The 24,599-nt window shown below is 51.3% G+C and overlaps 1 protein-coding gene across 6 annotated transcripts; it reads left to right on the top strand.

Moving 5' to 3' along the window:
- Nucleotides 1–17,559: 17,559 nt before the first annotated feature.
- Nucleotides 17,560–24,552, top strand: TMPRSS5 (transmembrane serine protease 5). Of its 6 annotated transcripts, XM_054086920.1 has the most exons (14): nt 17,654–17,762; nt 17,932–18,723; nt 18,807–18,966; nt 19,142–19,249; nt 19,538–19,657; nt 20,210–20,345; nt 20,675–20,788; nt 20,973–21,016; nt 21,132–21,294; nt 21,402–21,580; nt 21,933–22,031; nt 22,214–22,356; nt 22,665–22,817; nt 23,010–24,552. In XM_054086920.1, the coding sequence occupies exons 2-14, from the start codon at nt 18,721–18,723 to the stop codon at nt 23,016–23,018; spliced, it is 1,431 nt and encodes a 476-aa protein (XP_053942895.1). In that variant the 5' UTR covers nt 17,654–17,762; nt 17,932–18,720; the 3' UTR covers nt 23,019–24,552. The 6 variants fall into 6 exon arrangements, 2 of the variants coding, with proteins under 2 accessions (XP_053942893.1, XP_053942895.1); XR_008453400.1 differs by lacking the exon at nt 17,932–18,723 and having other exon boundaries at nt 17,560–17,762; nt 18,872–18,966; nt 22,508–22,817; XM_054086918.1 differs by lacking the exon at nt 17,932–18,723 and having other exon boundaries at nt 17,560–17,762; nt 18,872–18,966.
- The last annotated feature ends 47 nt before the right edge of the window (nt 24,553–24,599 follow it).

The following is a 24,599-nucleotide window of genomic DNA, read 5'->3' as shown; positions in this document are numbered from 1 at the left end:
CACATTTAGTGAGCGATGAGAGTCACTCTGACCTCTGAAGTGTAAACACCGAGCACAGAGGGTGAAAAGACCACTTAGTGACTGACCTTGCGGTATTATTTAGCGCTCGCTGTGCAAAACACAGCGATTTGTCACAGTCCCAGCCTTCTTTTTGCTCCATCATCATCTTTGAAATGAATTACAATGTGATTTAGCTTTGAGGGCAGTTTTGACCCTGGGCAACAAGCAGCAGTCCCAATAGATTCCCGGGGCCCTTTTGGGAGCTGGTGGTCCGTGCTCAGCCAGCTCCTCTCCTGAGAGTCTCTCTGATGCTCTGGCGAGCTGCTAAAATACATAATCACTCTCTGACAGTCAGGAATCCTTGCTGTTATTTTCATTGCTGTAGCAATGAAAATTAATGCAGGAAATGTACTGGTAATTTTCACTTTTATTTTTACGATAACCCCTGTGATTTCTACCTGAGACTGAAAAAGAGCAGCCAAGACATACAGAGGTTGACTCACATGATCTGGACTTCATTCCAATATTCAGGACTCTGGTTTCCCAGCTGAGCAGCGAGTCGTTTACTATTTGGCAGATGTAAAATGAACCGGCTGAAAAAGGGGCTCCAGGAAAGCTGGAGAAGGTCTCTTAGAATCAGAATAGTTAGGCTTGGAAAGGACCTTAAAGATCATCTAGTTCCAACCCCACTGCCATGGGCAGGGACACCTCCCACTGGATCAGGCTGCCCTGATCAGGAGGTGCAGGGATAAGATGAAAAGGAATGGTTTTAAGCTAAAAGAGGGGAGATGGAGGTGAGATCTCGGGAAGGAATGTTTTCCTATGAGGGTTGGGGAGGCCCTGGCCCAGGTTGCCCAGAGCAGTGGTGGCTGCCCCATCCCTGGAGGGGTTCCAGGCCAGGTTGGATGGGGCTTGGACCCCCTGGTCCAGTTGGAGTGTTAGAACTGGATGGTCTTTGAGGTCCCTTCCAGCCAAACCATTCCATTTAATGGTTCCGTTTAAACCTCTCAAGGGCTGCCAGTGCTGAGGACTCCGGCTAGCCCTCCACACAGGCACGAAGCGTTCCTCCCATCAGTAGCAAAGCTGCACGCCGCGAGCTGGGCATCCTGCGGTGCAGAGCGTGTGCGTGATGACACGTGTGCTCGGAAATGCACAGGTCGCACCGAGGCTCGGTCCCCAGTGCCACCAGTGCTGCAGAGCTGCGCAGTGGGAAGCAGATGAAAGCCAGCACGCAGCTTGCAAGCATCAGCTCCTTTTGTATGAATTATTACATCGTCTTTGTTATGTGATTATATGGTAGGATATTTCTTAACCAGAGAAGAAAAAGGCCTCATTCCCAGCACTACCTAGATTTTGAATGCGTAACTTTGAAAGCTTAATCATATTCTTTTCACAATGCCTTATGGTTTATATATATTTGGGTTTTTGCTGCTTTTTTGTATTCACTCATTTTGCTGTCAAATTAAGCTTAGTATTATTAAAATTGCTCTGGTTCGCTCTGTTTAAAATTCTCCCTTTACAGTATCTTTTGGAAAGAATCACTCAGTCAATTCCTTTCTCCTGTATTTTATTTGTCTCTAATGACTTGTTAGATCAGCCCCGTGCAAACTGCCAGCGGGACGTAATCGCTCGGAGGGAAGCAGCAGGACGCTTTGCACGCTCAGAGCTGTGTGTTGGACCTCTGGAGCTGATCTTTGCTCGGGACACGAGAATGGGTGTCGCGCCTCTGAGTGAGCGTAGGTGCTCCTGAGGGCTGGAGCAGCTCCCATAGGAGGACAGGCTGAGACAGCTGGAGTTGTTCAGCCTGGAGAAGAGAAGGCTGCAGGGAGACCTTAGAGCAGCTTCCAGCACTGAAAGGGGCTCTGGAAAGCTGGGGAGGGACTTTTTACAAGGGTATGGAGCGATAGGATGAGGGGGAATGGCTTTTAAACTGAAGATTTCAATTAGATCATAGGAAGAAGTTCTTCACAATTAAGGTGAGGTTGCCCAGAGCAGTGGTGGCTGCCCCATCCCTGGAGGGGTTCCAGGCCAGGTTGGATGGGGCTCGGAGCCCCTGATCCAGTGGGAGTTGTCCCTGCCCATGGCAGGGAGTGGAACTGGGTGGGCTTTGAGGTCCCTTCCAACCCAATCCATTCTGTGTCACAGGGCTCAGGCAATAACAGGCTAAAGATATCATCCTGCAGCCTCTCTCCACGCACGGTGAGTATCAAAGGCTTTTGCTCTCTCTGCAAGGTGAAGGGGGTAAATAGTCACTGGAGCCCCCCTTTGTGGATCTGGTAGATCTTTGTGTTACTGGTAGGATAGAACAGAGCAAATTTGACTTCTGAAGGGAAGACAGGCAAGAGAGAAGAGTAAATGCCTGCAGGTGGTGGTGCTGCTGGGATGTTGGTTGCCCTCAGCTGGGACGGGGGCTGTCCAGGGCACTATAAAAGGGAGTGGGAAGGGCTTTTTCTCTTTCATGCTAGGGCTGGGGGCAGAGGTGAGCGTGGTGCCTGCAGGGGTGTGTGCCCTGTGGGGCTGAGATATATGGGGAATGAGTCCCCGCCGCTGGTCCTGAGCTAGGCAGCGCCCTGGGATCACTGCGGATGCAGGAACGGGACCTCCTGCTACCCCATCTGTGCTTCCAGCTTGCTCCGGCCGAGCCTGCCCTCCGGTTCCTCCTGTCCCACAGCCAAAGGGAGCCTGGCTGTGTCCCAGCAGGGGCTGTGCTCCTGGTGCGGTGGCTGGGAGCTGTCAGGAGCCGTGCTTCACCGAGACTTGGGGTGGAGAGAAGGTGCTCAAAAGCTTTAATCAACGCCAAAAGGAAAACAAAGCAACAGGAGCCTTATTGACAGAGAAATACCTCCCTGTCAGGAGGCAAAACTGACTTCGCGGAAATATGTTTTCATGTGTGCTGTGTTTTCTGGCCTTTATGGAAATGTCTTTTTTTTTTTTTTGAAGGGTGAAAATAATAGTGTTCCTGTAACAGCAGCTGCTCCTGCTTTCCCTGGAGGGCTTGGGACAATAACCGGCTCCGGTCTGAGGAAAACATGACAAATGTCAAAAGTCTTTGTTCATTGACTCCCTTTAATTTTGCAGAGGTTGACAAACCTTGCTAGAGTGAAAAAAAAGAGGGAGACAAATCTATTTACAAGCCCTCAGCTGCGGTGCTGGGTTCTTAACTGCACGCAGAGCGTGCAGGTGGAGCAGACCCTGGAGCAGTTACGTTGTGGTTGCGTATGGTCTCTTCTCCCTGGTAGCCAGTGATGGGACGAAGGGAAACGGCCTCAAGGTTGGGTATTAGGAGGAATTTCTTTACTGAAAGGGTTGTCAAGCACTGGAAGAGGCTCCCCAGGGAGGTGGTGGTTGAGTCACCATCCCTGGAGGTGTCTAAAAGATGAGTAGATGTCATACTTGGGGACATGGTTTGGTGGCGGACTTAGCAGGGCTGGAGCGATGGTTGGACTTGATCATCTTAAAGGTCTTTCCCAACCAAAACCATTCTGTGACTTAGGTGGCAAAGGGACAGGCAGGTCTGAAATTCATCTGTGGAGCTGCCGCTGTGCTGCACAGAAAGGAGTAGCTCCTAAAAGTAAGCGCAGAAATGAACTTTTTTCTTCCTTGCCTGTGAATATTGGGCTGACTCATAATCTCACAGATGACAAAAGCAGAATTTTCCCTGGCATTGGGGGGAAAATGAGATTTTCTTGTATCTGCAAACCATCTAATCCCAGGGATTCAGTAAGAAAAACAATCTTCAGGCTGAAATAGCACCAAATTGGGTCCAGTGTTCTGTGAGAGGTGATTTATTGGCAACTCAGTGTCTTTAACGAGTGAGTTAAATATGTAAATAATACCTGCTGAGTAACCAGGTCCTGGTGGGTCTTTGTGCAGCTGGTGTCCGCGGCAGAACAAGCATCAGTTGCATGGCTGAAGCAGTCAAAATATTTAATGTCCCTCACGCAGCTTCGTACTGGCTTTAGCTGAAAGGCAGCTCTGGTCAAGAACAGCGTAGCCGATGAATATTGCAGTGAAGGCAGAGGTTGGGCTCAGGCTGCTGTGTGGTGTTTGCAGCGGGGGGGGGAAAATTTCCTGTTCTGTGACTGACAGTGCTGGATTTTGAACGCCTTGCCCTCTGGTTCATTAGCATTTAATTAGCCACTACCAGTGCAGCATAATAGTTGAGTGAGTGTTACTGAGTCACGTCCCCTGAGCTGCTGGAGATGCTGAGTGTCAGCTGTCAGCCTGGCGCTAGATCCTGGCCGTGGGACAGCAGGTCTTGCCCTCAGGTCTCATGGAGAGCATGCAAGGCACGGCGGGGAGATCTGAAAGTGAGGAGAAATGCCTTTCACAGAATCACAGAATCACCAGGTTGGAAAGGACCCACTGGATCATCGAGTCCAACCATTCCTAACAGTCCCTAAACCATGTCCCTCAGCACTTCATCCACCCGTTCCTTAAACACCTCCAGGGAAGGCGACTCGACCCCCTCCCTGGGCAGCTGTTCCAGTGCCCCATGACTCTTTCTGTGAAGAATTTTTTTCTGATATCCAACCTGACCCTCCCCTGGCGGAGCTTCAGGCCATTCCCCCTTGTCCTGTCCCCTGTCACTTGGGAGAAGAGCCCAGCTCCCTCCTCTCCACAACCTCCTTTCAGGTAGTTGTAGAGTAAGGTGATGGAACACTGGAACAGGCTGCCCAGGGAAGGTGTAGGGTGCCCTTCTCTGGAGATATTCCAGCCCACCTGCACGCGTTCCCATGCAACCTGCTGGAGGTGACCCCACTTCTTCAAGGGGTTGGACTGGATGAGGTCTAGAGGACCCTTTCCACCCCACCGTGCTGTGGTCTATAGGACGTCCATGCAGTCCTGGTGGCCACTGCAGACGTACCAGGACCAGCTTTAGCACCTCCTGGGGACGGTGGCACTCTAGATAGAAACTGAAGCCAGTGATTACATGCGTGCATCTTGTGAGCTTTACAGCTGCTGCTGTTCCGTTGGCTCAGAAATGAAAAGTATCTTGGGTTTGGGGACTTATTAAATAGATGTATGGGTTTGACTGTCAGAGTGCCTAAAAGGCAGTCACAGATGGTAAGTGGACACTGAGCAGAAGCCGTCCTCTGATAAAGGACAGCACAATCCGGCCGTGCTGCAGTGGTGCCCGAGGGCTCCCTTTCTGGATTGTGTTTCCTTTCTTCTGTCAAACAAGAAGAGAGAAAGAGGGAAAGCGTTGATGCTCACAGGCTTAGTTTGGTTTCCTCCTTAGCTCAGTACTTTTTGGAGTAATTAGACAGAATTACTTATTAATACTAACATCTGTTATTTATTACTATTAAAATCTGTCAGAGGGGGTTTTGTGGTGCTATTACTAATATTTATGGAGAATGTCAAATATCTGTTGTGGAAATATTGGCATTTTATGAGGTGATGCTTTTCCTTTCCACCTCAAAGTATTGAGAGGAAAGGCTACAAATAATGAGCTACAGCCCACCCGGATGGCCCTGGACATGGAGCTCTTTCTACTGAATGCTGTCACTGGTGCAGTATATAAAACGTGGGACTTGTCCTTTTTGTGGGGCAGATGTAATCCTGATTAATTGGATCTCATATGGCTTCAAGAAGTGAAACTGGAATCTTGACGGAGCTTGGAAAATGGGTGTGAGCAAGCCCTGTCCGAGACTGGCACATGCGAGTGTATCCTTGCTGGTAGAAACGCTGTGTAGATGCCTCCTCCCCATCCTCTAGGACCTCACCTCCAAACTTGGCTGAAAACATCCTAAGTGTCACTTTACTAACAGTTTGCCTTTGATTTATTTATCTAATTACTAATAAAGCACTAACTTTTGTCCATTTGCAAAGCTTTGTTATCAAAGTATGCCTCGGGGAAACAAAACGCGTTGATCCGCTGTGTTGGAATTAGGATGGAAATAACAGCCCATTTCTCTGCCCGTTGTTTTTTTCTCTGCGCTGCATTTCTCTGCTGTTTATCCACAACAATAACTGCACTTAGCTGGGAGAAATGCTGCGGGTGTTAGTGTCAGAGCTGGGGCTTAATGCTGCCGTGATGGGAAAAAGTGTTTAATAGAGAAACAGTGGCTTGTGGTGATAAAGATAAAATGCAGATGGAATGAGGCTGGAGATGATTCCCCCCCCAATTCCAGATGCTATTGCTGATCAAGAGAGTAAAGAAGAGAAGCTTGCTTGTTGTTTACCCAGTGACGGAGACCAGCTCACAGGGACGCCTAAATCGACAGACGGACTACCGCTCTGGTGGCAAGTAGCAACATTTTATTCTCCAAACGGAGTTTTTACACTCTTCTGGTTCCTCTTCGAATAATGATTACATGCTTCTGGTTGAGATAACATCGTACTTGTATGCACTGTTTACATACTTTATTACTATTCTTGTCGTGAGAAAGCAGGCTCTACAAATTCTACAAACAAGGGTCTACGTGTCTGTCCAGAGTTCACATAACATCCTTAACCAAATCTGCAGGTGTTCCTGGAGTGTATACATTTAGCTTGGGCCCTGGAATGGGGAGAAACACATTATACTGCCAAGAACCCCTGTGTCTGCATCCTCCCTTCCAGGAGGAGCGGCTTTTGATCTCAGCACAGTTTTCTGTTATCGACCCTTTCAGGCCCCACAGAACACTGCTCTCAAGGCCTCTGCCTTCATCATTCTGCTTTTGACCCTTTCAGGCCCTCAGAATGTATAATGGTTCTCCTCAACCCAGGGCTGTGCTTTATGGCTAATTTTTGCCATCTGCATCTTGACTGTTCCTGTCTCACCTGGATGTATCGCTTAACAGCACAAACTCCGTTTCAGCGCGGAACAAAGGGGCTCAGCTGCAGTCAGGCGCAGCCCGAGGTAGATCAGAGGTGAGCAATTAGTCGCATCTGCGAGTTACAGAGTTCAGCTCCAGACCCATTTGTTGTGTGAACGGTTTCCAGCTGACAGAATTCAGCTCCTCATCTTTGTCTAGAATATGCTTTTTTTTTTTGACCTTTAAAAGCTCTGTTTCCTGGATGCTTTTTGGGCTAAAACCTTTATGCCCCCTCTTTGTTATACATCAACATTTCGCTGTGTAGACAAGACGGAATGTGTCCAATCCTGCCGTTAGTATTTTGCATTAGCACCTTCTCGTGCCTGTGATAGAGAAGGCAGATTATAAAATGCCATTGTCTCTCTCTGTGGTGCTCCTGGGTTCAAACCCTGCTGGTGCTGCCAGAACAGAGCATAGTCAGTCCTATCCTTCCACCCTCATCCTTGCTTCTTACCCCATTGTCCCTTGAACTGATGTTTGGTTGTGGGATTGTCTTGTATTTTCTGTCTTGACGGTTGCCAAGTGGGTTGGACCTGGGTAGAAGCTCTCTGAGGTGATTTTCCCTTTAACTCTCTGATTTATGCTTCGTAACAGCTTTTCATAATTACAGCCAGCATGTTTACTTACATAAGTAAGGACCTTAATTACATTTTAATTAAAATTTACAATTAATTAGGGTCCATAATGTGGACTAAAAAGGATGTATGAGTGAGCTTTGAGGCAGATGTTCGTGGTTAACAACACTGGCCATAACTGTGTCCCTCTGTTGAGAGCAAGAAGGTCATTCCGAGTGTACTGCCAGCACTGAAAAAATGATGCTGCTACCTGGAGGAAGGTCCCCTTTTTTAATTCCTAAGAAAGGATTCAGTTTTAGGAGCCTCTAACTTGAACATCTTGCACGACAAGGCTGGCAGGATTATCCACCTACTACTGGATACACCTTTTCCTTGCTGAGTGAGAAGCTGCTGGGCTGAGCAATGGCAGATTTAGGTGCAATCCTGTCACATTAACTGCACAGAAAAGCTGAAAGCTCCCCTCGAGTACATGGAGTTGATTTTATCAGGCCTTTGGCAGGCTTTGAGGAGAACCAGGAGACCTCTATGTCTTTGCAGGTGGATAACTTCCCGGCAGGACCTCAACTGCAAGTAGATTTCATACCTTATAGACCCAAAGCCCCGCCAAGGATGTATCCCCAGGGAAACACACAATGCAAAAAGGTTCTGCAAATGCAACACTTCTGTCCTGGGTTGTTAGAAAGGACCAGAAATGGAAAATTCTGCTGCCCCTTGTATGGACTTCAGTGACCCCTCTGGAAGCTGAAGAGTGGAGCAGAGATTAATTTTGGGCAGCTGCAGATAAGGCTGTGTCCTGCAGATGCAGCTGGGAGCATGGTTGACCTTTGTGGATGCTGCAGAGGAGGAGGAGGCTGAGGTGGGCGCAGCGTGTCCTTGGGGAGCTCTGCTGCCCATGAGTGGGCAACACCTTCCTTGGAGAGCCTTATGTTTCAAACAAGCCCACATTAGAGGAAACTGGAAAGAGCCTCTTTCTTACGAACGTGGGATGAATCCTGGGGGCTGCACCCCCAGCTCAGCCTCTGCAGAACAGAACGGAGGCAGGAGAGCAGGGCAGAGGTTCAGGAAAAGCATCTGACAGCTGATTAAGCTCTTGCTGACCCTTGCCTCTCCCACGCCCCTTGGGGAGAAGAGAAGCCAGCGGGGTGGAAGACCCTGTGCCAAAAGGCAAAGGGCTCCGCAGGTCAGGCGGGTACCTGGCTGCTGAATTTGTTCAGGCTGCAGAGGTGCCTGCAGGGGAAAGGATGGAGGCTACAGAGGCTCCGAAATACCTGTCTGCCCGCAAGAGCGTGCGAAGGGTGGCATGAGCAGAGCTGCTCTCCCTGGCCTGAGCCAGCCGAGGGAGGCTCCCCTGCTTTGGAGTAGCTGCAGAATGAGCATCTTGTGTTCGACGAGTGGTCATTGCAAGCATCGCCTTCACCTTTTCCTCCTTCCTTTTCAGTGGGTCCGATTCATCGTGTACTCGAGTCGCTCTTCTTGGGGACAATGGCCTCGCCACAAAGGTGTGCTGGGTAAGAAGGACCCGAGCATCTCTCCTCAAGCGAAAAGGCAAGTCTCTAAAGCTTTGTAATCACCGCGGGTAGAACCAGCACCCAGCACCACATAGAATATCAGGGAATAATGCAAACTCATGCTCAGCCTGAAGGCAATAATGGCAAAAGTAAATATGTTCTCGGTGGCAAGAAAAAGCCTTTAGCAAAACTACACTGAACAAATGGAAAAGAAAACACACGCACATCATCTGCTCCTGGTGCTGAGGAACCTCCTGTGGTCTCAGTGTGGGAACAGGGCTGCCGGGAGAGGGTTTGCTGCCAGCCCTGAACTGCCGTGGGCTCTGCAGAGTGAGGAAACAAAGAAAGAGAGAACGAGAAGTCATTCAGGATGAGAATGCTTTGGAAAGATTAAATCTGCTGATTGGTATTGCATTCTACATCTCTGCTGTTGACTGGAGGAGCAATGAGTTGTGTTAATTAAAATCCAGTTAATTGGCAAAGGGAACTTTAGCCTAATGACATTGAACTGCAGCACCTGTTCTCATGCTCTATAGGGACTTGGATGCATCTGGGTTTACTCTTCAGTCCTCTGTGGAGCCCGGCAGGGCAGAGCATGGGGATTACCTGTGTTCACCCCTGGTGCACCTCAGGCGGACAAAGTCTTAAGAATCTGCTGAAAAAGTTTGGGGTGTTTACTGATGGGGTTTTTCATGGAGGAAGGAGTTGGATAGAACAGGCTCCGCTCTGCGCTGCAGCAGACGAGACCCAACAGCCCTTCAGCCACCGTTACATCAGCTGGTGACTTCATCTGGAGTGCCAGCAGAGAGCAAGCGGCCGTTGTATTTCACAGGGCGCGTGGCAGGCTGCCTGTCTGGGCTGGGCTGCCGCCGCTGGCTGGGACGCGAGGCCAACCCGGGTCGCAGCTTGTCTCAGCCCGGGCTCCTTCTGGTCCTCTCTCTGCATCATCTTCAGCAGCTGATTGTCGCAGATGGGAGAGGTGGCGATGCTCGGCCTTTTCCCTGTGAAGGTAAGGGACTGTAAGAAGTGTCTGTGATGTCCCTTGCCGAGCCAGGCTGTGAGCACGGGCTCCCCAGACTGCCTGCCACCCATGGGGTCGTTTCTCTGCACCAAAGCTGTGATTTACTGAAAGGTTACAGCAGAGAGAGAGAAACACCATCCCATCACCTGAAGGTGTCTTTCCCTTTTCCTTTCCTGGGATTCAGTAGGTCCTCAGCAACTTGCCAGGGTGATGAGGCAGAAAAGAAATGCAAAAGTATTAACATAATATTAATTGCTCCTTAACGATTCTTCTCCTTTCGCTCCTCTCTGAGAAGAAATACCTCGGGGTGTCCTTGTACTGGAGCATGATACAGCTAATGAGACCATTTTATCCCTGACTTCTTTAAATTCTCCGTTTACTAAGTGATGGAGGATCCAGGGCTCCACCTTCTTCTGACTGTCAGTCCTCTGAAGAAGCACAAATCCACGAGTTTCAAAGAACGCTGTGTCTTACAAGTCACCTGTGGGGATGGCAGTCATAAATGGCAAAGTATAGAAGATGAAAATATACCACTCAAGGTTAATATTGAGAGTTCCCCATCGCTTCTCATGGTTACAGCATCCAGTGAAGTCAGGACATGTTTCTGTCTGTTCCTGTGAAGCCAGAGATGAGAAAACAGGCTGCAGAACTGACTGGCTCATTGCGTTTCTCTTTGCTGTTGGAGTATTTTTCCTTTCCAGGCTTTAGTTTAGGTCCTTCTCAGGCTTTTTGCTTTATATCCCTCAGGATGTCTGTCCTGCAGGAGGCACAGGGTGGAAATAACAGTCAGGAGACCTCACGATCCTGAAGGCATGGGAGGGCGCTGAGGGTGGGTGCGCATTCACAGGACCTGTGAGCTGTCAGCTTTACCCTCAGAAATGTTGATATTTGTGTATCTAGAGCCAGAGAGTGGGGTGTCAGGGCTTCTGCTGCCCCCAGACAGGTGGAGGTGGCACAGCTCCTGCGGAGAATCACCTCTGAATCCTCTCTGTTGGCTTCATGTGGTGCCAGCTGCTCTTTAAATGAGTGATTGCATAGGTTATTAAAGTAGTTTCCTATTCAATCCCTTCTACAGAGGAACTCGTTTTCCTGAAATTGCTTTCCCTCAGCTCTATAATCATTACACAGCAAATTGCTTTGGGAGAGAGGCTGGAAGAGGGCAGCGGCCGCTTTCTGCTTTGCATACGCCTCCGTGCCGCAGCGGGAGACGCGTCGGGCAAAGCCCTGCCTTGAGCTGCCCCCCAGGACGAAGGCTGCTTCTGTCCTGGGAGCCCCACACCACAGTGGGATGCTCTTCATGGAATCACAGAGATGTGAAAAGCCCTCCAAGCTCATCCAGTCCAACCATCAGCCCAACCCCACCGCGTCTGCTAAACCGTGTCCCAAAGTGCCACATTGCACCTTTCTGAACCCCTCCAGGGATGGAGACTCCACCATTTCCCTGGGCAGCCTCTGCCAGGGCTTCACCATGCTTTTGGTAAAGAAATTTTTTCCTCATATCCAATCTAAACCTTCTCTTGCACAACTTCAGGCCTTTTCCTTTTTTCTTACTTGCTATCTGGGAGAAGGGACCAGCACCCACCTCCTTCCTGGAGGGAGGCTGGCACAAGGTGATGTTCAGCTGGTGAGAGGGTTCGGGGGGCTCAGCGTGACCCCAAATGGTTGGACTCGATGATCTAAGAGGTCTTTTCCAACCTTATGACTCTATGACAGTGTCCCTAAAGTATTTTCTCTCCTGCTTTTAGTGGATGAGGCTGCTCACACTGTGCATCCCTGCCCGTAAGCTGAACCTCATCAGCTCGATCCTGGAGTAATGGAGTGAGATGGAGAAGAGGGCACTCGCTGATAGCTGTAAATGTAAATCCAACATCTATGGAAGCTTTGAGGTCACCTCCTCCTCTCTTGCCTGCAGCAACCTCTGTGCTCCCAAGGCAGGGCTTGAAGCAGGACCAAAACACACGGTAAGATGGTCTGGAAGGGGCACTGGGAACCAGCAGCTCCAGTAGAGGTGATTTTCTCTTCCTTTCTGGGTATTAGTGGACAGATGAACCAGCCTTTTCCTCTCCTAGTTTTGCTGCTTGTTTTCATCTTCTCTATTTTACACGGGACATATTCACTGTCGTTGCCTACAGGAAAGCTGAGGAGCTCTTGGTCAGGGAGGGCAGGGATAGGACAAGGGGGAACAGTTTTCAGCTGAAAGAGCGGAGATTGAGCTGAGATCTTAGGGAGAAATGTTTTGCTGTGAGGGTGGGGAGGCCCTGGCCCAGGTTGCCCAGAGCAGTGGTGGCTGCCCCATCCCTGGAGGGGTTCCAGGCCAGGTTGGATGGGGCTTGGAGCCCCTGATCCAGTGGGAGGGTTGGAACTGGGTGGAACTTTATGGTCCCTTCCAACCCAAACCATTCCATCATCACCTTAACAATACCGGATTTGAAATAAATCGTTATGATGAACAAGAAGGTGAATATGTGTCAAGTTTAGAGCAGCAACTTTTTACTGCAAGAAAATGCCCAAACAGGGCTGGACATTATTATGAAATATGGAAAGATGTGCAGTTCCATTAAGCAAAGTAAGTGCATACAGGATATAAACTGTCTTCCCTCATGTCAGTGCATCCCCCTGCCTGAGGTTAAACAGAGTCCGAGTGAATAATTTCCCATTATGAGGTTTGGGATATCAGCCTTGGAGATGAGATTTGAGGTGAGAGGGATGGTTTGTCAGAGCGGGTCTGGCAGATCTTATTTCTTATGGTGGCGCGAGTGTGATGTTTTGTGACTCTGAGATTAAACTCCACCACGACTGCAACACAGCTGAGCAGTTTCCCCCTCCTTCCAGAGATATCCAAACCCTGTGATGGTAATAAATAGGGATGGGGGCAGCAGATAGTGGTGAAAAGGAGTTGGGAAACACTTTGGGGGTTGGAAGGCTGTTCGGGAGTTTATCACTGATTTTTTTTTTTATTATTATTTTTTTTTTTGACCACAGCATCACTGCCGGGAAAACACAATTGGGACATCCAGGACTCATTATCCATGATGAGATTTGGCAGACTGCTACCAGGATTAGGCAGGTTTCAGGCTGTTGCTTTTGGCCATTTTTCTCATTACGGGCTTACAGCGGCTGCCTTATCGCATGGAGAAGCACTTTTATTAGAGAGGAGAGGAAAGGGAGAAAGAGGAGAAATGAAGTAAGGAAGGACATGAGGCTGGGACAAAGTGATGTCCTGGGGTGGTGGCTGTGCTGACCTGTCCTGTCTCACCAGGGAGCCCCAGCAGGGTTTGGATGGGAGCAATCCAGGGAATTCTATCAGCTTTCCTGCAAGGAAACACCAAGAATGTGCAAACCTGTGCAGGGCAAGGTGGGTGAAAGCCTTCCCTCGGCGGCACTCTGGGCTTTTCAGAGTCCTTTGGATGTGGAACCTCCCTGTGGTCTGCAGAGCAGGAAAGGCTGAGCTCTCCTGTCCCAACGTCTGCTCAGAACATCTGATTTTGTTTCACTTCTGAATTAATCCATAGAGGTGCAACCTCCTGCTGCTGCTTTTTCCTGCCCGGTACTGCTCTGTGCTGGAAAAAGCATCGCTGCCGTCCCTCCCAAACACAGCACTTGCTCAGAAAGGGATGAGCCACCTCTGCCCAGCGCTGGGCTCTCCTCGCCCCATCTGTCGCTGCACCGGCTCCCCTTCACACACAACTTTATGCCACAATTTCTATCACCTGGAGAAGGCAGGAAGCCCTGTGAACCCCCAGCTACTGGATTAAATAAACAGTTGTTTCTCATTTACTGCCCCCTCCCTGCCCCCAGCTATGGCAGAGATTTTGCTTTCGCAGTTGAGGAGTACGAGACTGGTGTGCTTTTCTCCTCGATCAACTGAATCCTGCCTTGCTTGATGTTTACTTAGCTGCTTTTTATTGGGTCTTCTCTTCTCGCGTCCCTCTGGGGTAAGTACAGAGATTTTCCAGGCTTTCAGGGTTTTACGTTGGTTGTCTGCAGCTTCACGCTTCAGAGCTTCGTACGTAAGAGCTTCAACAGTGGAGCCCCCTCAGAGCACAGAACAGCAGCTCACATATTGGTTTTCAAAAGACGAGCTCGCTTGGCACCTGGCGAGCAGCCGGCACCTCAGTCTGGATGCAATCCGAGGAGCTGAATCCAAGCAAATATCGCTGGGAGCTCCCAGCCCGAATTAAAATCGAAATGCTGTTTTGCTCTTGGCAGGGCTGTCCAGCTGTGACGCTCGGAATGGGAGAGCCCTGAGGACAGCAAAACGTCACCTTGAGACAAGAGGCAGAACCTGTATCGACAAGAAATCCTATATGAGTGACAGTATTTTCTAGCACCGTTTTGGAGGTTTAGGGTCCCTCTGGCTGAATCCCCAAGGAAGAGCTCAGGTTTGTATGGGAAAGGATGGTGTAGTCTGAGCACGGGCTAAACCAAAGAATTAAAGTAAGTGACATTCAGCAAGTGGCCGTTAAAGCTGGTTTGAAAGCTTCATGTATTGGGCGTAGGGACTAAAATTCACCACGAGGTGAAAGCTTGTTGGGAGGAGATTGGTTCCGTTCATTTGTCCTGCACCATAAATTTGTCCATAAAATCCCTGGCCATGGAGAGCCTGGAGAAGAGAAGGCTCCGGGGAGACCTTAGAGCAGCTTTCAGTGCTGAAAGGGGCTCCAGGGAAGCTGGGGAGGGGCTCTGGATCAGGGAGGGCAGGGATCGCATCGGGGGGATGACTTTCAACTGAAAGAGGGGAGATTGAGATGAGATCTTGGGAAGAAATGTTTTGCTGTGAGGGCGGGGAGGCCCTGGCTCAGGGTGCCCAGAGCAGTGGTGGCTGCCCCATCCCTGGAGGGGTTCCAGGCCAGGTTGGATGGGGCTTTGAGCCCCTGATCCAGTGGGAGGTGTCCCTGCCCATGGCAGGGGGTGGGACTGGATGGGCTTTGAGATCCGTTCCAGCCCAAACCATTCCATGATTCTATGAATAACTGGAGAGCGTGTTTATTTGCTGTTACACAAGTCCCAAATACGTCCTTTGGCAAAGCTGCAGGACAGACCTTCACCGTGCGGCTGTGGCTTCATCAGCTTTGGCGTTACAGCACTGTGGTTGAACATCTGGCGTGTCGCTCTCCAGCTGTGCTCTGCTCACTGCTCCCAGGTGGGAAAGGTTGGTCTGTCCCCTGGAAATAAGTTAGAAAAATGATAAAGGAGACATCTTATGCTTCATGGCATCCCTGCTGCCTGCCAGGTATTCCTGTAACGCACCGGCATTTCAGCCGTTGTCGTCTGTAATCACTACTGCTGCTTTTTTATTTTATTTTTCTAAATAACCATAGGAAAAAATGATGAAAACCAGGAGGGAAAAGCTACAACGCTGTTCTCCTTCCTACCTTTCCCATCCGTGTGTCAGTGTTTAATTTTGAAAGCTCTCATTTTAGTCACTATTTCCTTATTGCAGGCAAGCGGAATTGGTAGAAATATTGATCTATTAATGAGTTTTTTTAAAAAAAAGATCATGAGTCAGAGCAGTGAGGTAGTACAGACTGACTGATGTCTTATTTTTTTACTGCTACTGATATTTCTCTTTGGAATTTGCTCTGGTTTATCATTTTCCCTGCGTAGATTGATACTCGCTCACTGTGTTTTGTTGCTTGCAGGGAAGGTATTTGCGTGCGCTGACTCTGGGCACAGCCTGCATCGTCAGTGAACTTCTGAAAAAGCCGTCTTTCCAACAGGGCATGGAATGGTCAGAGGGGAGGGGACCTCTATAGCATCCGCGGTGGATGTTCAGGGGAGAAATGACCTGAACAGGGTCTGCAGAGGATGTTCAGAGGGGAGAAATGACCCGAACAGGGTCTGCAGAGGATGTTCAGAGGGGAGAAATGACCTGAACAGGGTCTGCAGAGGATGTTCAGAGGGGAGAAATGACCTGAACAGGGTCTGCAGAGGATGTTCAGGGGAGAAATGACTTGAACAGGGTCTGCAGAGGATGTTCAGAGGGGAGAAATGACCCGAACAGGGTCTGCAGAGGATGTTCAGAGGGGAGAAATGACCTGAACAGGGTCTGCAGAGGATGTTCAGAGGGGAGAAATGACCTGAACAGGGTCTGCAGAGAATATTCAGGGCAGAAATGACCTGAACAGGGTCTGCAGAGGATGTTCAGAGGGGAGATGACCTGAACAGGGTCTGCAGAGGATGTTCAGGGCAGAAATGACCTGAACTGGGTCTGCAATAGGTGCTCAGGGGGTAGATGACCTGAACTGGATCTGCAGAGGATGCTCAGAATGGAGATCATAGGATCATAGAATAGTTTGGGTTGGAAGGGACCTTAAAGATCATCCAGTTCCAACCCCTCTGCCACGGGCAGGGACATCCCACTAAATCAGGCTCTGCAGCGGCTCTGGGCTGGGTGAGTCCTTCTCCTCTGAGCCCAAACACAGGCAGCTGTCAGCAGAGGATGCTCAGGCTGGATTCTGTAGCTTTGTCTGTCGTTTGGTTTCCCACTGGTGCTCCCTGGTCCTCCAGCACCATCTACAGTCTCCAGACTGAGGAGATGCTCCAGGGCCAGGAGATGCTCCAGCAGGTGCATCCAAGCAGTGACCAGGGAAGGGGCAACCTCTGAGCCAAGGTTGTGACTTGAGAGATATTTGCAGCCTTGTTCATTGCCTCTCAGCTTTCTGGCTTAATTCCTAAATGAGAAAAGAGCCCTGGAGAAAAAAGAAATCCAAACTGAACCACCTCCCTCCAGTTTTCACACCGGCTGAGGGGCTGCAGGGCACCAGGCTGTGAGAGGAGCCTTTCCCTCGGGAGCTGGAACTGGCATTACCACACAGGTCTGCAGCAGCGTCATAGCACGCAGCTTCCATGGTGTTGGCGTGTCCGTCTGTCTGTCTGCTCACCAGGAGCCGAGGGCCGCGCCTGCTGCTCAGCACCGCTCAGACCTGCGGCGCGACACACGGTTCTGTTCATCGAGAGCGCGAAACCTCAGCCTGAACCTGCAAAACAGGGCTGGCACGGGATATTCAGAGGCGTTTCCCTGAGTAAATAGTATTAAAAATTCATTGCTAGTTTGAGCAGTGAGCCCTCAGCTGCGTCTTTTGGGATGGCAAAGTACGTAAATAAGAAAAGTCTTTGTTTTGTGAGACGGGTCTTTCAGTCCGCCTCAGCTGCCTTTTGGTTTTGAGGTATCGGTGTTCAGTCTCCTCTCTTCTGGAGAGGAAATTGGGCTTCTAATTCTCTTGGAGAAGGTGGTCATAGTGTTTCTGGATAGGGTATGGTCAGCGCGGCCGGCGAGCTGCCTGTGCAGCCGGGGCTGGGTGCGTGCAGGTAACGTGGGGCTCTGGGAGTGGGTGTGATCTCTGACCTGGATCTAATCTCCAGAACAAATTTTGAGCTTGGATTTGGGCGTTAGGAGTTTGACAGCTTTTATACTTGGCTACAGGTCTGGAGGGGGTTTGTTCAGTAGCGAGTGGAGAGGGCTGTGAGCAGACTGCGGCCGGGATGGTCTCCAGAGGCAAGTTTATGCCCAAGGTGAGTTGTGTGTTTCCTTCTCCCGTGCCTCTACATCCCGCTGGGATGGGTTAGCAGGACGGAGCCTGGTGATGGCTCTCTGTTAGGGCACCCGTGTTCGCCTCTGCTGTGGTTGTTTCTTTTCTTACCAGGGTTTCCACCTTGCTTTCCTGGGCACTGCAATGCCGATGATCCCGGTGCCATCCCTGCCTTGTTCCCTGCCCGGTACACTGTGGTGGCTGGAGACTGGCGGACCTTCGAGCGGTGACAGTGGTAGAGCATCCACTTGGTCAGAAGAACAGAGCAGCTGCAGCAACACGAGCGATTTCTGTTCCATCTCTGCTACAAGAGCTCTGCGTTGGTAAGAAAAGCACCTTCTGCCCCAGGACGGGACAGACAGTTTGCAAACCTCAGGTCAGAAAGCCTTCCCTTCCCCCCGGGCGCCACCCAGGCATCTTTCAGCAACAAAAAATTACATGGGAAATCAGAAGCCAAACTGTTTGACCTTTGTTGTGCTCTGTGTGCTGCAGCCAAAAAACCACAGGGAAACTCCCACGCTTGGGGAGATGGGGCTCCTTCCGTGGAGGTCTCCATGCATACAGGGTGGGGAGCGCTTTGCTGACCGATGGGTCCCACCAGCGCATCTCTAACGTAGCTCGTGAACCAGAAAGTTGTCCTTTGCACGTCACGGCTGGCTGGCGCTCGGCTTGAAATGGGAGGGTAATAAAGAGCAGCTCCAGGCTGTCTTTTCTGATCTTTTCCCACACTGTGCTCCCCAAGGTCTTGTCTCCCTGACCGTAACCACTAACTCTGCTGTTGATTGGCATCTTTCCAGCCACCCCTGCCAAGGTCTGTCATGCCTTGGGGCTCGCTGCCCACCTGCATCTTCGGCTCCCCCCAACTGCAGCTGCTTCGCAGCAGCGCTCGGTGTTGCTCATAAGCAAAGTAACGGGAGGAGGAAGGTGGGGGACCAGCAGGTGGAAGATGGGTCTGAGAGCTGAGGCCACTCCGCAGCTGCTGCACTTGCTCTGCACGGCACCTGGGAGGGATGGGAGCGTTTTCCCTGGGATTCTCCAGCCTGGGCTGTGTGCTCTTGGGAGGAGGGGAGGGAGGAGGGGGCTGCAAGGATCTTGGCAGCTGGAAAGGGGGGATCCGTGCACAAGGAGTCCCTTCAGCGTGGCCGCGGGCAGGGCGTGTGCACGGCATTGTGCTGGGAGCGTGCAGAGGGAAACCTGAGCTGGTTTGTGGGAGACCCGTGTGCTCGGCTGCTGTGGCTCAGCAGCGTTCCAAGCCGGCAGCCAACCCTGCTCCTCACCAGCATGGTGAGGAACGTTTCCTCCCCTCTTGTTAGCAGAGGCATCGCTTGAAGCTTGACCCCTTTCTCAAGACCTGTTCTTCATCGTAGATCTGCTCCCCCGGAGTCCTCTCCTTTCACCGGAGCTCAGCCTTAGCCGAGCGGTTTCCCGACAGCCCACCCAGCGTCGAGGATGCTGTGCAAAGCCACAAGAGCCCAACAGCGGAGCTGAGGAGTGAAGCGAGGAGGATGCAGGCCTCCTCAGAACATGGTAGGTGACCTTCCTCTGGGCTTTGGGAACAGGGGAACCCTTCAAGCCTTGGCCTTGATTGGGTGAGTCCTAGAAACAGGTTTATAACAACCCAGGGGCTTCACGCATGAGCTGATAGTGCTGGAAGACGTGGACAGGACCATACTAATCCTCCTTTCCTCTCTGTTTCTTAAAGGTTCTGCTAATGCATCTCTCAAAACCCTCTGCGCGGCCGGGAGGCTGTTCCTGCTGCTCGGGGTCGCTGGGCTGCTGGTGGGAATGTCAGTTGGAGCGTGGTTTCTCGGTCAGTGGCTGCCGCTGCGGGCAGAACGCAGCCACCAAACGCGAGTGGGAGGTCAGGGTGGTGGTGACGGGTGCTCCTTGGTCGGTGAGCTGTGGCGTAGGGTGAGGGGATGTAGCCGGTGTGGGCTCTGCCGCTGGTGGCTGTGTTCCCAGCAGCAGGATCTGTGCCCGTTGAGAAGCTCCTCGCCGCTTCGTGTGGGCAGTGCAGGATCGTTCCCAATATCGTGCATCCTCGGGTGCTGCACAGGCTGTGTGAGTCCACCTCCACCTTCTTCTCTGTTTCCTGAAGTGAAGCACCTGAAGAAGCCTCAGCTGGACCAGAGCATCCCTGGGCAGGAGCCAGATGTGATCCCAGCGTGCAGTGACGGTGAAGAGGAAGATCCCGTGGTCCGTGGGGCTCACAGGGCAGGTGCACATCTTTGCCTCCTCCCGCAGAGGGTGGGGAGAGGGGAGCGGTGTGCAGGACGGTGCCTGCCAAGCCCAGAAAGACCAGCAAGGATGCTTTTTAATAATAAATCTCTCTTGCTGATCTACTGGCTGCTTTCAGCTGCATTTCTGCAGTTGCTTCACTTTGCTTTGAAGTTCTGCTGCGCTCCCCAGTGTGACAGCTTCTCCGCGTGATGCGGCAAAGGCAATTCCTGCAGGACTCCTTTGCATTAAATCTCTTAGCAGAGCTAAGATACTATGGCAGCCCCATCCCTGGAGGTGTTCCAGGCCAGGTTGGATGGGGCTTGGAGCCCCTGATCCAGTGGGGTGTCCCTGCCCATGGCAGGGGGTGGAACTGGTTGGGCTTTGAGGTCCCTTCCAGCCCAAACCACTCTATGCATAGTTTTTAAATGGCTTTTTCTGGGCTTTAGGGGTTTATTTGCTCCAGGTGTGTGTGACTCTCCTCTGTGCTGGCCCTGCACAGAGTATTGCAACAAAGGGAATTCATGGATTGTCTTCACTAGGACGGCTTTAGTGTCTTTCAGAATAAACGTGGCCAACTCCTTGCTGGAAATGCAGGTTGAAGGCCGTCCTGGCTGGCTCCTGACGTGCCACGAGCGCTGGAGTCTCTCGCTGGGCACCCTGCTCTGCCGGCAGCTCGGGCACCTCAGGTAGGGATGGGAGAAGCAGCCGCTTGGACCCCTGCCCACCCTTTTCCAAGGTGGATGAACTTGGGCAAAAGCAGGTGTTGAGAACTTGGGGGGTTTGTCAGGATGGTGGTGCTGGATCACGCAGCTCACATGTGGGGAGGAAAGCGAGGCTTGGGCTGGTGTGTGGACTGACGAGAAGAGGTGCAGAAGGTCCTCCTTGCCCAGGAGGTTCATTCCTGGCTGCCAGAGCAGCGGGACTGGGGAGCGTTGTTCCTACGGCAAGGTTAAATTCCTAATCCCCCTGGCAGCTCCCCAGCCCCTCCTGGGTCATTTTACTGTTCCTTCTGCAGAATGACCCATCAGAAGGGGGTGAGTGTGAGGGACATCAAGATGAACGACACACAGGAGTTCATTCAGGTGAGACCTCACCAGGAAGGCAGCCTGGAAGACCTGTGGCACGTCAGGTAAGGGCAGGTCTGGGGGAGGCAGAGTTTGCTGGAGGGGCCTGAAAAAAACCAAGGGGCTTTTATTCAGGCTTAAGAACATGGAAAACTTGGCTTTGTGCCGTAAGCAGCCCCTTTGGGGACTGCTGCAGCGGCCCTGGTGCCCCAGGGGTGTTGGTCCATGCGTGTTCTTATTCCCACGCAGGAGCAGCTGTGAATCGGGTCGAATCGTGGCTCTGAAATGCTCAGGTGAGCGCCTCTCTCATCCCCAAGCTCTCCACTTGGATGTAGCGGTTTCTTTGCTCCCCATTCCGTTGCCCTCCAGCTCGGGGGTCTGAACTCGCGTTTCCCGGCTGCCTTGCAGAGTGCGGGCTGCGCCGCGGCGCTGGGCGGGTGGTCGGTGGGACGGATGTGTCCCTGGGGCGCTGGCCCTGGCAGGTCAGCTTGTACCATGGCTCCCAGCACCACTGCGGAGGCTCCGTGCTGGACCGCGAATGGATCATCACGGCAGCTCACTGCGTGCACAGGTACCGCGGGATCTCCCTGAGCAGCCTTGGAGGAGCCGGCTCTCTCCTCTTATCCCAAGCCTTGGTGCCTCTTGCCCTGCAATAAAAGAGGCGGCATTTCTGTTCAGTTACAGGTGGCTTCACGCCTCCGCCTGGCTGGTTTTCGCAGGCATCGTCACCCACAGCTCAGTCAAGGAGGCGGCTGGCGTGTCGCTAAAGAAAATAGTTTACCACCCGCTTTATAACGACAGTAGCCTGGACTACGACATTGCTCTGCTGAAGCTCCACGTGCCCCTGAATTTCTCCGGTAAGCTGCTCCCGTGACGCTGTTGTGTCCTCTTCTCACCCACGGAGTTGACCCCACAATGAAGAGATGGCCCAAGGCAGCCTTTTCCCAACCTGCTGTTGCAGAGCAGCTCTTTGAGGATACCCAGCCCTGACAGCTGGGGTGTTTTGAACCAGCCCGAGCTGGGAGTTCCTGAGAAAGGTGGCTGTGGGAGCTGAAGTCCCCAGAGTTCCTGGCCTGAGAGCCTCTTGCGTCAGCGTGCCGGGCTGAGCAGCGATGCAGGCTGACAGCTCTGCAGCCCTCGCCTGGCTGCTGGTGCTCAGCACGAAGCTCTCCCCACTGGCCTGGTAGTTACCACGTCACCTTCTTCTAGACGCCATCCATGCTGTGTGTCTGCCACCCTCCCAGCAGGACCTCTTCCAGGGCACCCAGTGCTGGGTCTCCGGTTGGGGCCACACTAGCCCAGACCATGGTAAGCTCCCATCTCATCCCTCCTCACCAGAGGCTTTCCCTTTGTCCCCTCCCGCCCTTCCTCTGTCGTATATGATCCTGCAAAAGCTCCCTCCTGCCTTCATCCCCCCTGCCTGGCTGTATTTAATGCCCTGCCCTTTCCCTCTTGCTCCATACACATCTTGTTTTGGCTTCTCTCTCTAGCACACGTTACCGAGACGCTGAAGGAAGCGCCCGTTCCCTTAATTGGTACCAAGAGGTGCAATAGTTCGTGCATGTACGCAGGCGAGCTCACTGCCAGGATGCTGTGCGCTGGTTACCCGCAGGGGAAAATAGATGCGTGCCAGGTAACGGGAGTGCAGGGCGGGTGTTGGAAGGATGGGGGTGTGCTCTGTCCCCCCAACACTCCAGCCAACGCGGGGTTTGCTGGCAGAAGCTTGCAGTGAGCAGCCTGGATACTGGTGCATCCATGTCGGGCTGATTCAGCTGCGGTTATAGAATGTGGAAAGCTTGCACAGAGGCACGCGCTGCTTGTACTCGTGTTTTGGCTGCTTGCGTGGCAGATGGAACAAACCATGCGGGAGAAGCCAGCCCGATTGCCCCCCAGCTGCCCGTGGGGCACAGCGGCTCCGTTCCTCCTGGCTCTGCCTTGCAGGGGGACAGCGGGGGACCCTTGGTTTGCTGGGATGAATTCACGTGGCGCTTGGTGGGCATCGTGAGCTGGGGCCAGGGCTGCGCTGAACCCAACCACCCCGGCGTTTATACCAACGTGGCTGAGCTGCTGCCGTGGCTTTATCGCATCACTGAGGTGAGCTGGAGCAAACCAAAGCATGTGTTCAACCCAGACTCAGCCACGCAGGCTGCACAGAGAAATCCCAACCCTAGCATCCTGTTCTAACCTTCCCTTCACCATCCTTTGCATCAATCTCTGGGACAACTTCTTTTATGATACTGATCCTTTTTTTTTTTTTTGCTTTCCTCTTTTTTTCTTTTGGACTAGATCTACTAGAAATAAGGCCAGGAGAGACTTCACAGAGCAACAATTTGCCCTTTCCACGTAGTAACTGGAGAAGACCAGAACTAATTCATCCTGTGTTACCATAACCCTAAGGGAATTCCTACACACCAGCGGAAAACAGACTCAGTATAAATAGTTGATTAAAGAAAATAGCAAATTACATTTCTGTGAACAATTCACACGGAAGAAGTGTTGTTTTTTAAAATACACAGGGGGTTTGGATTGCTGTGTGTAAAGGGGTAGGAGATCCCATGAGATGCAAGTGTAAGGGGAAGGCTCTCAGCCTCCAGATAAATGACTTCGAGAGGAAGGAAAGAAAAAGGTAGAATTTAAGTGGCAGTCAGATTTTATTTCACTGTCTCCCTTCCTTACTGCGTTCTCATGCGCTCGACTGGGTCTCAGTCCCGCAATGACTGAGGTGCGATGTGAAAGGCAGCTGTGACTCAGCCCCTGCACAAACACTTGGAAATGGGAACAGAGGTCAGGCAAAAGTTCAAATGAAAAGGATACAATTGTAGGTAGTGGGTTAAAGTATTGAGCTCGGTGACCGAACCTTCTCTAAGTAGGTTTTAAGTGCTATGGTCTTGGGCTGCTTTAATGAATGCTCTTTGAGTTTTTCAGTTAAAAGGAATGTACACCTCTCAGGCTCAAACACCGCCTTTTGTGAATTAAAAGACAATGCTATGAGTGCACACTTCATTCCCTTTTTGTATTCACTCAAGATTATTTTAAGGACAGAACACTTGCTACTGAAAAGGCAAGTGCTGGACTTATATAGCTGACACACAACAAAAAGGTAGAGGAAGGAGCTGAACTGGCTTCTAAAACTGGCAAAGTAAGACTGAAAAATTCTAAGTCAGTTTTAAGATATCTTCCAAAAGGAATTTTGCTACTTGTGCAAAACCCTGTGACCTGATAAAACAGTTCACTCAAAACAGGATCTCCTTTTCCCTCCTCTTCCCCTGTCCCAAATTTTCACTCTTGAGGCCTGTGCTTTAGGGAAACCTGAGGTGAGAAAGAGCAAAGTTTGGCACTTTAGCATTCTCAGAAGGATATCAAAAGCTACCGCAGCTGGTGGGTTTCATGTGGAATTTGCAGGGACAGAAGAGGTAAGAGACAAAGAGGCTACCCACCCCCAGTGTAAAACTGGAGAGATAGGACTACTGAGAAATCAAAATCCCTCTACAAGACCCTTAAAGCTTGAGATGAGCTTGTACAGTGCCTCGTGTTAGAGGCCCATCTGACAGCAGTGCCTGCTCCCACAAAGAGGTGTTGGATTCAAGCTTTGATTTATCTCCCTGTGCTGGGCTTAACGGGCAGATGAAATCCTAGAGAACAGAAATGAGGAAACGGCACAAAAAGCATCGCTTCTCCACCAGGACTGTTCACCCACCAGCTCAGGAGGGAAAATTCTGATCTGGGCAGAACTCCTCGGGGGAGCGTGGCAGGGGATTGAATTTTCATGCCCAAACTCCATCTGCCTGGCAGATAGATCATGAGGAGTGAGTGTCCATCTGTCACCCATCTTTGATTTTCTGGTCCCAGGCTCTCAGAGCCTCCTGCCCTACCAAC

The sequence above is a fragment of the Cuculus canorus genome, chromosome 23, assembly GCF_017976375.1.
Source record: "Cuculus canorus isolate bCucCan1 chromosome 23, bCucCan1.pri, whole genome shotgun sequence".
Classification (NCBI taxonomy): domain Eukaryota; kingdom Metazoa; phylum Chordata; class Aves; order Cuculiformes; family Cuculidae; genus Cuculus; species Cuculus canorus.
The sequence above is the reverse complement of the archived record's forward strand: the minus strand, read 5'-3'. Positions and strand labels throughout refer to the sequence as shown.